Raw genomic sequence first — 15,937 nt, 5'->3', positions numbered from 1 at the left:
TAATCCAGATGAATGGCCTGATATAAGAATCAACATGAACAATTTAAATGATAATTTACTTACGCAAGAATGCCAACTCTATCAATGAAGAACTCTTCCATGGTGAAATAGATCCGTGACCAGATGTGATCAGGGATATTAACAATTGATTTGATTTCCTTTTCCGATAGACCATAGCGAGACACGGCAATGCAACTCATTACCTGCACAACAGAATATTAACACTATGATCCAATTATCAGATTTACATTCGAAAACGGAAAATAAGGCTATATTTATTATAAGAACTGCTAACAATACATAGTATGCATTTACTCTTTAAAAATTATCAATAATTTGCAAAATGTGTTATAATAGCATTGGTGGCAACTAACACAATGTACCTTGCTGAGTATGCTCTCTCTGCCTGTACTGCTCGGGTCAACGGACGATTCCATTCTCTCCAATACATTGTTGAATAGCTCTTTCGTACTGAATTACAAAAGGTAATCAATTGTGAAATATTAATTTGGATGGCGGTCTTAATATTAACAAAAACAGTGTTTTATAAAAGCGCAATAAAGCAATAGTACGTGAACAAGAATATAGCGGAGATACCTTAAAAGATCACATCATCTGTGTGGAGTCAGCTAATATCAACCGCATTTTGGATTGGGTTTCATAGGCCATTTGTAAAAATGTAATGTCTTTGCGTGAATTTTACTTTTAGTGGGAGTTTGGAGCATAATAATAAAGTGAATAATTAAATAGACGTATTCGGGATAACACTTGCCTGTCAGCCGATAGCAAGCTCTCAAGATGTTCTTCAAGTTTCTCAAAAGAGCCAAAGTTGCACAAATCCTGAAAAGTAAAACAATGATCCAGAACCATTAATATGAGTTAGTCAACTTACACGCGAACAAATAATAAAATAGCCCGATACATATAAAATAAACAACGGCGACATACAACGTCGGAAATAAACAATAACCAGATACATAATTAAAAAAAATATAGGCTGGACATTATCTTGTTTATAGTTATGAAATGATGGCAATCACAGCACGTTAGCTTGATACTTACTTGCAACAAAATTTTCAGAAAGAGGGGGTTTTCGGTCTGTGGTTTGTTAATTATCTTTTCAGTTTGTTCAACTTCCAGTCGCTTACCACGTACATCGAGTATTTCCTGTGATGATTCGAATCACATAAACGTTGTCATCAAAGAATTATTATGTGGTTTGCAGCTTAAAAAAATAATCTCTTGGTTAATTTTAATTACCTTAATAATTCGTTCTCTGTCTTCTACATCCAAAGGTCCCACGTCCAATTTATCAAACTGTCGGTCCTCCAATAAAATCTTTGTTGATTTCGTATCATTCTGGCTGGATATTAATAATGATACGCCCATGGGAAGCTCTGTCGGAAGCCAATACAATTCCTTCAACAAAATTGTAATACACAATTATCATGTTATATAACTACGCTTAATCCATGAAACAAAATCTTACTTGAGATTATGTGTCACATGTTTTCAAATTATTTAAATGAGAAGTTTTCCCACCTGATTTGTTTTGTGCATGGATTCCATTTTATTTAAAGCATCGATAATAATTACTGCACGCATTCCACTTTCGGAGATCTTCTTCAGCAAATCTTGAAGTTCTCGGACGACTTTGTAAATATCCATTTTTCTCAATTTTTCGTAAGTATTGTTTGCTGTCGAGCTGTTCTCAGAGTCGTAATAATTGTTCATTTCATCGTTTTTAGAAAGTCTCGATTTTTCAGAGAATCCCAAGCTTAGTACGGTCATCAACCTTATTAACACGTCCTGTTCGCCTAGTGAACAAAGATGTGACTCACGTTTAAAGCTCTCATACTTCAATTAAACTCACGTGGCTATTTCATTCATAGAGCCAACATGCCTTAAAATCAAACAGTAAACACAGGTTTGAGATTTCCAAAAAACTACGCGTGTATTCCAGCATTAATTAAAGAAGTTGACGAAGTTGACTCAACTGAGTTACCCCCTTCTAAATGTATCACATGTCTGTTAATTCAAAACGGTTGGGTTTTCGCCAAAGTTACACTAAAAAATCTTACTTATTCTGGTATCATATTTTAAACCGGGGGAGTCGTCACCATATCGTGTCATTTTTTACAAATAAGTTTCTAAAACATATTTACTTTATTGTAGAGTACAATGTCAATAAAGTTTACTTTACTTACTTACAAACAAGCGCCTACCCATGAGTCTTTGCGTTCTTAGCGTGTGTTGTTCTCATCGCTTGGGACTCAATTCCCGCGCGTGCGCAGGTGACGACCCTCCCGCGTATATGTAAAAGTGAATTACATTCTTGGGTACTTATATGGTCCGCTTCTTGACACACGTTCTTATTGTGGTTAAAAACATTAACCCAATAATTTCCCACAAAAAAAAACATTGGTTGCTACATTTTTACATACTTTTCTATAGTTTCTTCTACTTTTGGACCAAAAGAACACAATTCCCTCCTAACTACAGATCCTAACGTTGTGTGGGTTTATTTTGTGAAAGGTCACAATAGTTGTCATTCAATGGGTTCGAAATCTCGTTATGGCGGATGTACACACATTGCGTATTTATAAAGTAGTAATAGAGAATATGTATCCATTATTTTACAGCCACCATGAAAAAAGACCAGAGGCAATATCGTTTTTTTTACAAATGCTTACGACGGCTATAGTTACATACAAATATATCACTCACTTGTACTTTTGGGGGCACATCCGACAAAATGAGCGGCAATGATGTCTTCTGGGTAGTGTTTCTGGTGTTTATGTATCCAGTTCGCCAGCAGGCTTGTTTTACCCGAACCTATGGTGAATATAAGGAAAACAGCGCACAGTAAGTGAAATAATATAATGTAATAAGATGCGCCTTTCAATAGTCGAGGTCGTAGTGAAATTTACTAATTAATTCCTTTCGTACAAGTCCACCATATGTATACTATTTAACACTACACGCGTCGGTCTCAAATTCGAAGAGATTTAAAATGGTAAACATGCCCCTCCTTATTCACCTACCTGGGTTACCTAAAATCAGTAATGGTTTATTCTGATACCCCTCGACGTCCGGTAGCACATGCCTCTCGACCTCTTCCAGGTACTTGTCGCCTCCGATATACTCCTTATTAGCACCGACACCAAGGCGACTATTGCAATATGCGTTGTGTAGATGGGAAGTTTTTTCGTGGTCTGTTGTATCTTTTGCGGGAGTTTTCAAAACAGTTTCTCGCAAGTATTTCTCAACTGTTTCAAACATTCTTTTGGCTCCGTCGACTGGGTCAGAATAACTGTCTACCACTTTCAGACACTGCAGACGAAAGCAACGTGTATATTTATTTCTGCGATAGCCTACCATAAATTGACACTTATAGAAAATAAATAACCAATACACTGTTTACTTTGCGGACAATATTCTTGGATGGGGTTTTCACACTACTGAACCGCGGTGGTACGAGCACACACATAGCCTATTTTTCTTGGTCATAAATCGTTACAATTGAACTCATAACCAGATGTGATCAAGACTAGTGATTGTGATAGTTTGGATGCCGTGTTAGGTTATAATAAATGAACCAAACGACAAGTGAACAGATTACCTTGTCTCTAGACTCTAAAATTCTTGTTTTCAAATCATCTAGTAATGAAGATGAATCTTGTCCATCGATAACTGATTTGTAATTGTTTGCTTCCGTCTCGCTTTCCGATGTCTCATGTTCAATGACTTTCTTGTTATCGTACTCCTAATATAAATACAATTGAAATAAATTTGTGAAATAGTCTCATTTCCTGATGACAAATACTATTATCTATTTAAGGCCCGACAAAGTATTGTTTCATATTTACTGATAGATCGCCCACAATTCGCGGTTAAAGGGAGTTGATCGTCGTACAGCGCGCGTTCGAATTCGTGTAAATAACAGTGTATTTTACAGGCGTTGTATACGTCGTCTCACAGTACCAACAAGATGATACAACAACCGCCCTCAACGTTTTATAATTGCTTCTTAAAAGGGCATGTAGGGCCTTTTAAAAGATAACCATTACACGAATCAAAAAACAAAACAATAGATCAATACACATTGTCGTTCAGAAATGAAATAGAAACGAAAACACATTATTTTTAATACCGTTCATAATCCATAATGTAAAGCCAATCGGATTATGATTTACCATAAACAAAAACTGTTGTGTTCTTACGCAAGACACAATATTCGTTTAATAAAAATTAAAAACCACAAATACACATATGCAGGAATTGTTAGTGTACGTACCAAAAAAGCAGATGCGTATTAGAGAATGTCATTGCTTCATCGTACAAATACTCATATGTGTTACAAGAACAACGTTTTCAGTTCATGAGGATGAATCATCATAGTCCAATGTATTTATGTATAATGTTGACCCTATATATATATATATATATATATATATATATATATATATATATATATATATATATATATATATATATATATATATATATATATATATATATATATATATATATATATATATATATATATATATATATATATATATATATATATATATATATATATATATATATATATATATATATATATATATATATATATATATATATATATATATGTATATATATATATATATATAAAACTCTTCGATATATATATCGTACACAATCATCATTTCTCGCCGATAATAAACGTGCCTAGCGCCATCTTTAGACGGTTAGAAGAGCATCATGAACCCATGAACCCATGGTATGACAAGAAGAACATCGCTTACTTTGTCTCTGAAGAAGAAGCAGGCTGGTTTATCTCCAGGATTTCTCAGATGTCCATGTAAGAATTCTATCTCAGTAACTGATCTGTTACGATACTCATTCACCCACGGGTATTGTGTAGATGCAGAATCAAAACTCTTCTGCAGTAGTTTGTCTTCGCCATGCAAACTGTATTGCTGAGATCATGAGGATATGATTTAAAATTAGTAATACAATGCTGCAAATAACTGGACCGAATACATTAATATATAGTCGAACTGGGAACGTTGTAATGTCGATCGATCATGAACTTGACACTCGCGATTTAAAAAAAAATCATAAGTTTGAATTACTCACCTGCCCAGCAAATCCAACGAATATGTCAGACCGGTCTATCTCACGCAAACTCAAATCTAACGTTCCCGCGTTTTCGAACATTTCAGACGTAATTCCGCATCTCAAATCAACAGGTACGAACTCAAAACCTGCTTTACTGCATATGCTGGCTAACCTGGGCCATTGTTTCTGTGTCAGCTCCTCCCTCTCGCTCTCCATACCTCGGAACGGCAAGCTAAAGTATACACGTACGATACGACCATTACTGCGTGCACCGATACGGCGTGCAACATTCTCCGTGGGGTTCCCCCCAGACTCAAATCTCCCGTCGTTCTCCATTGCACATGCACTTCCTGGGAGTCTTCGTTCAATGAATAGTTGCTTTCGTTTTCAGCACACGGCACGTTCAAATATTTAGATTTCTTCCGAAATACCAACTCTAGTTCAAGGTTGAATAATTGTCTTACTGGCGAATGTCTCCAAGTTTATCTCACAATTCTCTAAATCGCTACTAGATAATCCAGTTTTTAATAATGGAGCTTGCAAGCGAGAACAGCACAAGCACATTCACTATGCACTTTGACCTCGTGTTCAATAGTATAATTTATTCCGTGTTTATCATCGCCACAACAAAGACGCCCATAGAAACGAACTCCGCGCATGCAATGCAACGCAGTGACCGTGGCGCTGGGAATGATGGGATTAATTTCCTGTTCAATTATGCACCATTTCGCGTTGCTTGAATTGCTTGAATGGACGGTATATGTACCTCATATTACCTTTGTTGTATGTTTATTGACCATAGATAATATAATTCAATGCATTATTTCGTGCCAAATAAAATATATATACTATACTATTATTATTATTATTATACGGGCGGGTAAACCGTCAGACACATAATTGCATGAAGGGCTCGTTGCGGGTGGAGGTCATTGCCCGCAGGTTAGAGATACAAAGTCCTACTCAGTGATTCGCCCTCACTCTACACAATGTACAGCTTTAACAAATCATCACCTTTGAATGTTAATGATGACACCACACACACACACACACACACACAAATCCAAAATTACTAAAAATAGCATATGATATCAATAACGATCACAATAGTAATAATAGTATATTCGATAGTAGACACCCATATTTTAGTCTCGTGTCAACCGCGTGTGCTGTATTGAACAGGCTCTCTTCAAAATCCCCAAAAATTCACATCAACAAGGGTAGAGATTTCCACTGAGATACTGGTTTCTTTTTCTCTATCTGTATCATGTTGTTTATAGTTTATGTTTATTCATGACAAAGCAAAGGTCATTGACCCAAAGAGCAAATACAATTTCATTTAATTATATTAAGTTTATACAATGGTAAATTTGAAATACATTCAAACTCTGCTATTCACGGCAAAATAAACACGAATAGCTAATTGATTTAAATTGTTAATAATTTCTTGAACTCATAAATAAGTGAGATAATTTTTTTTGCGAGTGGGAAACACCTAATACGGTGATAGCGAGGGTAAATCGTCACAGAATGATATTCGTCCTCAATTTGAATCTGCGTTCAACACAGTATTCACAAAATCGGTGATCAAGAGAGAGATTTTCATTCCTTTCTTTTTCAATACGCAGATTGTGAGAACAACGTAACCCTAATAACGCAGCTCTAAATTTGAAAACATAAATGCAAGACAAAATATTTTTCTTGATCGAGTGACGACTTCAAATTGAGTTTTGGGGAAGATGCAGTGTCGTTGTAACATCTTGTTGCAGCACAGTCCCTAATTCTCCGTGTGATCTTTGAAACAAACCGACTTTTGTATCCCACAAATTGCCGAGTCTAAAGCGAAAAAGCAAAATGTTTACATTGTACGCCCAATTTAACATCGGATAATCTTTTTAACATTAAATAACATTCATGAGGATGCCTATTAGCATATAGTTCTAGTTATCTCAGTCAGTGGCTTATGCATATTTTAAAGTAAAAAACAAAAAGAGGCAGCTGATAGATCTGTTACTCAATCTGATTAAAATCTGATGTATTGTGCGATGCGTATTTTATTTTATATATTTATTTTACTTTTACTATTTGTTTTAATTTTGTATTTTTACGTTTTTCGTTACGTACTTGCTTTCGCAATTTCCAAAACTTAAAACAACTATCAAAACCGAAAAACATACACATTGCGCTTCAGATAATATATTATTGTGACGACACCAGACGTAAATTTTAGATTTTTGTTAAAATCTTATTTGTTACATATAGAGATATACCCCTGTAATTGTACACTTCAGAACGATCACCCTTTTTATGTAATAGCGAGATAATGGCTTTACACCAGGTTACAGGAAATTTACAACTGAAGAGTATGTTATTGAATAAAAACATTAAAGGGCTGTGGTCGTCGTGCCGCGTCGTGTTCGATATGGGACTCATAGCAACGTATACAACGCGTGTAAAATACATCGTTTGTTTACATGAAATTCGAGCACGCGCTGCGCGACGACAACCGCGCTTTAAAACAGGAACAATGTGTGTTCAGATATATTTAAATAGCTCTATAACAAAGCCATTGCGACCCGGAGCCTTGTTATTTGGCAAGTATCTCTTAGTCTAGTCTTCTCAATTTCTAATATAGTTATTTTTACATTTAATGTAGAGATGCAGTTTACCTGACAGGTATATTAATTAGTTAATTAGGAAACCAAGATGACCTCCCTTGTCCACAAAACTATATATTTTCGGAAAGCTTATTGTATGAATTTTAAAATTTTGTTAGTATTTTTTTATGGTCACTGTAGTTTGAAATATGCACAAAAATGTGCTTTTTTGGTCAAAAGTGATTTAAGAAAAATTAGCTCCTTAACCATGCTTCTGTTTCCTGTCAAAATTGGTTTATGGGTACATCTGTTTACTATGAAGAAAGTGCCGTCTTGAAAACTGTCTACTAGTTGTCAATTTTGCAGGGCAGCAGCCCAAAATTCACTACTTCAAGTTTATGCATATATTAACACCCAGGCTAGTTGTCTGCACGATTGTTGTAACACTGTTCAACCAAAAACAATGCCCCGACGGCGTTTTGAAGATAAACACATTGTCAATCATTTGTGAAAATTTCAAAACAAAAGGTCAAAGCGTCTAGGAGCTATTTTTTTTAAAGTTCTGGGATGTGCACTAAAAAGAAGCTGACATAATTGCTAATTTGCATAACAATTCACTCAGTAAGAAGTTTACTAATGCTCATAATTAAAATGGCTGTAACTGTTCCAAATTTAAATGTATTATCGTTTTCTTAAAAGTTAAATATAGTGCATAATATGGAGATTCCGTCATTTCTTTTTTTCAACATGTTTCTTTCTTATTATTTATGTACAGCCTTGCTAAATCTTGCTAAGCATTCACAAAAGAGAGAATGTTTGCATCTGTCATCTATATTTTAAAATCGTTTTTTGAGTATGTTCCACTATTCACAATTCTACAAAATATTAACAGTCTATAGCCAAGACTGTTTGGATAATAAAAAGCAAAAAAAAAAATTCTCTCCCAAGTGCCCACGAACCTGCATCTCTACCTTAAATCATGTGGCACATTATCAACACACTGGTCACAGTACTCGTCGTGCAGTTTCAGTTTCCCAATTACAGCTTTTTAAAAACTCATTGGCAGGTGAGATTGATTTGTTCAACAGGCAATACAATTAGTTGTACCATCGGCCAGATTTAATTTCATTGGTTGAGGGCACATTACATTTAATATTTCGTAAAAGACTCTAGAATTTCACATAATCATGGTTGCTTCTAAAAAATAATGTTTTAATTTGTCTAGAAATAACCGTTAACTTTGAAATTATTTTTTAGCAATTCTATAAGTGGTCAAGTCGTAATGGATTTATAATTTTCAAGTTAGGATTGGTTCAGAACACGTGATCGATTATAGTTGACTTCATTTCCAGATATTTCACCCAGTGCATATATGGCTTGGTGACGGTCATGATTGTTCAGTGCAATAAATTCAGATGCTTTTGCAAGCTGTTGTTGCGTGAACTTGTCATTCATGAAACTAATGAATAATTCAAGACCAGATGGCGTCTGGGTGTAGTTTTCATTACACGTTCAAGTGTATTTTGGGGTGGGTTAAGTTAAGTGAATTTAAATTTAATGACTAGATGCATCCAAAGTAATAGTGAAGTAGTAAAAGTCATGGCATAATTCCAAAAGGCGTACTTAAACTTTATGGATTTGTTTTAACTTCACCAGTTGATAAAATAATGAAATAAATATACTGCTATCATAAGATATTTAATTTAATTGTGAAACTATCGAAAAAAAGCTGAATTCGAACCCCCGATCAACAATGCCTCGGCCAGTGCAAATTAACACTACACTACAGAGGGCACTCATCTGTTTCCAGAATTGTTTTCGTAATATAGGGCACACCATCGTTACACAGCTATCTAAACTTGCGCGACGCTCAGTTTAATTTATAAGTTACTTTATGATTTATTTTTTGATTTATTTTGCAAACTCCTTCAATGTCCCGATTTGTTGAATAGGAAAGCCAAAACGATTTCTTTGGATCTGGTGAGTGTTCATGCATAGACTGGCAAGTCGGGACTTCTTTTTTGTTTAAAAAAAAAATAACTGTGTGAGCTAAGTAAAGTTGGCCATTGAGGGCGCTCCTTAATCTGACTATTTTTTTGATTTTCTACTGACTTTTTTGATAATGTAGACATGTATTTAAACCATTTATTTAAGATATATGATTTGTGTATTTTCAGTATTTTAATTTATTAGTTAACATGGAATTTGTCAAAAAAGGCACACATGAGTGACTAGAAGTAATTTGCATATTTCCCATGAAACTTAGCACTGAGAAGTCAGTTTGGGTCAGTAACATCATTGGACTCGTCTGAGGAGCATCTCGTCCTTTCACCTCTCTGGCCACTGAACCATTCAGCCCGGAGTTGGTTTGCGAATGTTCAGAGTCCAGCTCATTTCAACTGTGTAGAAAGTTTTAGCTCCTACAAGCCAAACTGTGTGGAATTTGTTAGATTTGACCAACTGACGGGGTTTTTAGTTCCTGTAATTTACAGTGTTGCTCTCCTGTGTAATCTTGGTAAATAAACTCAGTACGGGAATTCGTTGTACCAGATAATTATACCTCTGTCGTCCATACTTATTTATCCCTTGGTCACATTTGGCGTAGTCGGCAGGATGGATGACTGCAAATGGTAATCTGACTAAACCTTGTCGTTGGAGTGTTATGCTGAGAAGGTTTTGTGAACCCTAGGAGCTGATCGTAAAAGTACAAAAACAAGCAAGCAAGGCAAACAAGGCCAGCAGTAACCCTAGTCTTCACCCCAAGCAAAGAAGAAATTCGTGAGTAGGAGTGATTTTGAACTGAATGTTTTTGAGCTGCACTGAACATTAGTATTTGGCAGTGTTCTACTTGAACAGTAGTGTATTTGACTTTAGGTATATTACACAACGCCTGAATTGTTTTGAGATGTATATTGTATCAAAGTCCATGTAATTGTTCTTTATCTACATGTACAATCACATACAATACTATTGTGTGGATTTGTTTCTGCCTTGGTATTTATGATAGTTACATGGGTCCATACTAAATTGTGTGTGGTTATACTGATGCAATATTTGAGATTCTCAGACTTCTCCTTTGTAAATGTTTCTATTTATATATCAACATTGTAATTTTGTACTGAGAATATTTTTGCTATATCGGTTCTCGCATTTTTCAAATCTTAAGGTTTTTCAGACCGTCTTTGTACTATTTAGACCATGTGTAATCCCTAAGGTTACGAATTCTATTTTTCTAGATCGATTTTGTGCGTGTACTGCTACAATTGAATTTAGATTAGTCGAATAGGTCAGTGGTGCTAACACTTAGTAACTGTGAAACTGTTAGTTTTAGTATTTTGCAATGTTTGCTGTCTTTGTAGTTATTTTGTTGATGTTTTTGGTCTTTGTCAAAATTTAGCGATTTAGTGGTTGTGGTTTGTTTGGTTGTTTTGACTTCAAAATGGATGCCTTACAAGATCAGATTGCTGAACTACAAGAGCAATTGTCTAAGCAGCGTCAAGCAGTCACACAGATGGCTGGTTTTGAGAAAATGTATCTTGATGAAAAGGATCGCGCAGAAGAATTTGAGAATAGATTTGGTACTACTCAATTTAATTTGGATAGGGAGTCTAAAAAGGTTAGTCAATTGACTCGAGAATTAGAATCTGTGAATATAGCTAGTGATCAAGCAAGTGCGGGCTGGTCTAGTTATGAAAACCCCAGGTCACATTTCTTGGAGAGGACAAGAACAGTGTACGTGACTAAAGAATCAAAGAAGATAGCCATATTGAAAGGGAGGCCTTGTAAGGATGGAGACCCTGAAGTAGAGGAATGGATAGATGATGTACGTGGTTATTTAAATTCTCGTTCTTTGGTAGGCAGTGAAGCAGTTGAGTACATCATGGATCATCTGCAGGGTTCCGCCAAGAGTGAAATAAAGTATAGATCTAAGGAAGACAGGTCTGACCCTCCGAAATTACTTCAAATTATTCATGAGGTCTTTGGCGATCCTGATTCATTGACTCATTTGATGGAGATGTTCTACTGTCGAAACCAACTGTACGAGGAATCTCTTCATGAATATTCATTGGTTCTCATGAGTTTACTTGACAAAGTTGTCAGAAAGGATGAGAAAACGTACATTTCTCGAGAGAAGACCCTTAAGGAAAAGTTTTCTGAAGGTGTGAGCTCAGGCGTCTTAACGTTGAGTTGCCTGATCTTCCATTCTGGGAATTCCGGGATAAAGCGATCCATTGGTTGGGTGAAGGTTCTACAACTCGAGTCAAAAAGAAGTTGTGGGTATGCGAGACAAGTGACTCAATATCAACTGATTTAAAGAAACTGATGGCCACTCAGGAAAAACAACAGCAACAAATTGACAGGCTGATGGAATTGGTCTCTACCCCTCACAAGACATCTAACTTCAGAGGTGAAACGTCACAAAACGGTGTGAATGCTAGAAGGCAAAAGGTTTGCTTCAAGTGTGCAAGCCCTAAACACTTTTACCGCGACTGTCCCAGACGTGAAAAGTGTGCGCAAGGTCCAGCTTTGGAGAAACCAGACACAATTCAATCGTCAAACTAGAATCTCCTGCTATGGTGGGCCACTTGGTGGGAGGAAATTCTGATGGCTCTATAGATGAAACTAGAAGACAAGCTGTATTAGAGCGCTCCATTGGTACTTGTCCTGAGATTGATGTATTGTTAAATTCCTGTTTAGCGTGCTGTCTGTTGGAAACTGGTGCAGAAGTTTCAACAATTACAGAAAGTTTTTTTTATAACAACTTAAAGAATTCTGGTACAGAAGTTGAGGCTACAAATGGTTGGCTACGAATTACTGCTGCAAATGGGCTGGATATACCTTATGTTGGGTACATAGAAGTTGATGTGGTTATATGTGGACATACTTTTGAGAATATGGGTATCTTGGTGGTAAAAGATTCTATAGACCCATTGACTTTGGAGCGTAAGAAGAGAGTTCCTAGTATTATTGGTAGCAATATTCTGAGGCACATCAAAAACAAATTGGGTCCTGATTTGTCTTATGGTGATGACCGCCCTGAGGTGAGAAATTTGGCACATGTTGTCAACCTGTATGAAATTTCTTGTCAACACAAACGTGAAGAAAATGGTCATGTGGGATTTGTGAAGGTGGCTAGAAGACGACCAGTTCTGATACCAGCTAGAACAGTTAAAAGGGTGGTAGGAAATGGACACTTGTCTAAAAATCGTACATACACCGCAATGGTAGAAGGAATTTGTGCGACTGACGGGCCCCTACCAAGACGCTTGGTGTTGCTGAGGTCCTATTCTGATGTTAATTTTGGTCGTGTTCCTGTTTTACTAGCCAGCTTGGGAAACGAAGATGTAATCCTGCAACCCCGTACTCGTTTGGCATCAATGTTTTGTGTTGATGAACTGGATGAGCTCCAGATGTGCACAGTTCAACAAGTCAGTGCTTCCGAATTAGTAATGGGAACTAAAATGACTACTGGTTGTGACAATATGATGGAAAATGGTTCTGAAGACGACTTTTCTTGGATAAAAGAGATAAATATTCCCAATGATGAACTTACTGTTGAACAAGACAGAAAGCTGATTGATTTGCTAATTAAACATAAACGTGTGTTCAGTAGAACTGATGATGATCTTGGATACTCAGAAACAGTTAAACACAAAATACATACAACAGATGATATCCCAGTGAAGCATGCATATCGCCGGGTTCCCCCACACTTACAACCAGAAATTAAACGTCATTTACAACAATGGCTATTGCATGGTATAATCAGACCCAGTTCCAGCCCCTATGCTTCTCAAGCTGTGCTTGTTCGAAAAAGGGATGGAGGTTTATGAATTTGTGTGGATTACCGTGCTTTGAATAAAAAAAATCGCGTGATGCTTACCCCCTTCCTCGCATTGAAGAGTCACTTGAAGCATTGAGGGGAGCAAAATATTATAGCTCACTTGACTTAACACAAGGTTATTTGCAATGCGCAATGGATGAAAATGACATTCACAAGACTGCCTTTAGAGTTGGTGGTGGCGGTCATTATGAATTTACTCGCCTTCTGTTTGGCTTGTGCAATGCCGTTGCCAGTTTCCAGAGGCTTATGGAGGCCTGTCTAAGAGACCAGAGTTATGAGACCCTCTTGTTATATCTTGATGACATCCTTGTTTTCCCTCAGACTTTTTATGAGATGGTCCAGCGATTGGATGTGGTGTTCTCTAAATTGAGGACTGAAGGTCTTAAAGTTAAACCTAGTAAATGCTATTTACTAAAGAAAGAAGTGAAATATCTTGGACATCTGGTGTCGGAGAAGGGAATTGCTACTGACCCAGAGAAGATAAGTGCCGTAGTGAGTTGGGAGAAACCCAAGAGTGAGACTGAGTTGCGTGGCTTTCTTTGATTGGCCGGTTATTACCGAAGATATATACCACAGTTTGCTAAGATAGCTGCTCCTTTTCATTCGCTTTTGAATGGGCCAAAGAAAATTAAAGGCAAGGGTAAAGGGACTGCTTATGAGCAAAAGAAAGAAAATCAAAGTGCAGCCCAGTGTTCTTTCGTAGAACGCTGGAATGAATCGTGTGATATAGCATTTCAAGTGTTGAAGGATAGATTAGTGTCAGCACCGATTTTGGAATATCCCGACTTTACTAAACCTTTTGTTTTGGAGACAGACACCAGTTTCAAAGGCCTTGGTTCTGTCTTGTCCCAAGATCAAGAAGCGGGTAGAGTGGTGATTGCTTAGGGTAGTCGAAACCTGAAATCTTCGGAACGTAATATGCAAAATTATAGTGCCATGAAGTTGGAATTGTTGGCTCTTAAATGGGCCATTACTGATAAATTTAGGGACTACCTCCTTGGAGCCAAATTTACAGTGTTTACAGACAACAATCCACTTTGTTATTTGGAAACTTCCAAATTGGGTACTACTGAAATGCGATGGGTTTCACAGTTATCACAATTTTATTTCAGTATCAAATATCGTTCAGGTCGACACAACAAAAATGCAGACGCCCTCAGTCGTAAAAGTGTACAGAACCAGTCTACTGTCACAGTGCAATCTATAAAAGTTCAAACCATGTTGAGTGGTACTACAGCAAGTTCCTTTATACCACTTGAATTGCGAACCCAAATACAAAGGGTGGTGTTTACTAGACTGGAGGGAATACAGGCAACAGATCAAGCCTCGCTATCATCAGTTACATTTCCATCTATTCCTAAGGAGCAATTGATGAAACTGCAACGTGAAGACCCAGTGATTGGTAGAGTTTTGAAGTTTTGACAGCAACAAGAAAGGCCAACCAGTCGGCAACTGATGAGTGAGCCTAGGGCGGTGAGGAGATTGCTGCGTAGTTGGTGCAGGTTTCGAACTACAGATGGTATTTTGCGAAGGGTCATTCATGAGTCTGGAGAAGAAGTTGAACAGCTAGTCCTTCCTTCTAGCTTGCAGTCTCAGGTATTAGAGTCATTACATGATCATGCAGGTCATCAGGGTGTGGAAAGAACCTTGGCGTTGGTGAGGGTTCGGTGTTATTGGCCTGATTATGTGAATGATGTTAAAGCGTGGTGTAAGAATCGTAACAACATGTGATCGCTGCATGTTGGCGAAGGCTTCTATGCCAAGAGTAAGACCACTGATGGGTAGCATGTTGGCATTTAAACCCTTAGATATTTTAGCCATTGACTTCACTGTACTAGAACCTGCATCTGATGGTAGGGAAAATGTTTTAGTTATGACTGATGTTTTCACTAATTACACCCAAGCAATTGCCACCCGTGACCAACGAGCTCACACGGTTGCCAAGGTGTTGATCAATGATTGGTTTGTCCGCTTTGGAGTCCCAAGGCGGTTACATAGTGACCAGGGTCGCTTTCTTGAAGGACATGTCATAAGAGAGCTGTGCAAAGCATATGATATACAGAAGTCTTGAACAACTCCATACCATCCCCAAGGAAATTCACAATGTAAGCGTTTCAATAGAACTATGCATGACCGTTTACGCACCTTAACCTCAGAAAAGAAGCGGAGGTGGACTGAACATTTATCAGAGTTGGTTTATGCTTATAAAGCAACTCCCCACTCTTCTACTGGATATTCGCCATTCTTTTTAATGTTTGGAAGGGAGGCTCGCCTGCCAGTTGATCACTTGTTAGGTATAAATATACAGGAAAATGAACCAGCAACCGTTGATGATTGGATTTCTAATCACCATTCGAAGATGCTTAGTGCATTTGACAAAGCCGGA

General features: G+C 37.1%; 2 protein-coding genes across 2 annotated transcripts; one reads left to right on the top strand and one right to left on the bottom strand.

Moving 5' to 3' along the window:
- Window positions 1–59: 59 nt before the first annotated feature.
- On the bottom strand, window positions 60–5,715 carry LOC102810095 (TPR repeat-containing protein DDB_G0287407-like). The gene is made up of 11 exons (XM_006816299.3): window positions 5,128–5,715; window positions 4,794–4,967; window positions 3,623–3,766; window positions 3,045–3,333; window positions 2,728–2,835; window positions 1,543–1,817; window positions 1,261–1,419; window positions 1,063–1,167; window positions 773–840; window positions 384–471; window positions 60–203 (listed from the first exon to the last, which is right to left on the bottom strand). Exons 1-11 carry the CDS (start codon window positions 5,443–5,445, stop codon window positions 60–62), a joined length of 1,872 nt encoding a protein of 623 aa, XP_006816362.3. The 5' UTR covers window positions 5,446–5,715.
- Window positions 5,716–15,244: 9,529 nt separating this feature from the next.
- On the top strand, window positions 15,245–15,622 carry LOC144351885 (uncharacterized). Its single transcript, XM_078009138.1, has one exon. The coding sequence runs from the start codon at window positions 15,245–15,247 to the stop codon at window positions 15,620–15,622; it is 378 nt and encodes a 125-aa protein (XP_077865264.1).
- Window positions 15,623–15,937: the final 315 nt, after the last annotated feature.

The sequence above is a fragment of the Saccoglossus kowalevskii genome, chromosome 8 (genome assembly GCF_978046115.1).
Source record: "Saccoglossus kowalevskii chromosome 8, keSacKowa6.1, whole genome shotgun sequence".
NCBI lineage: Eukaryota > Metazoa > Hemichordata > Enteropneusta > Harrimaniidae > Saccoglossus > Saccoglossus kowalevskii.
This window is presented reverse-complemented; position numbering and strand designations above follow the sequence as displayed.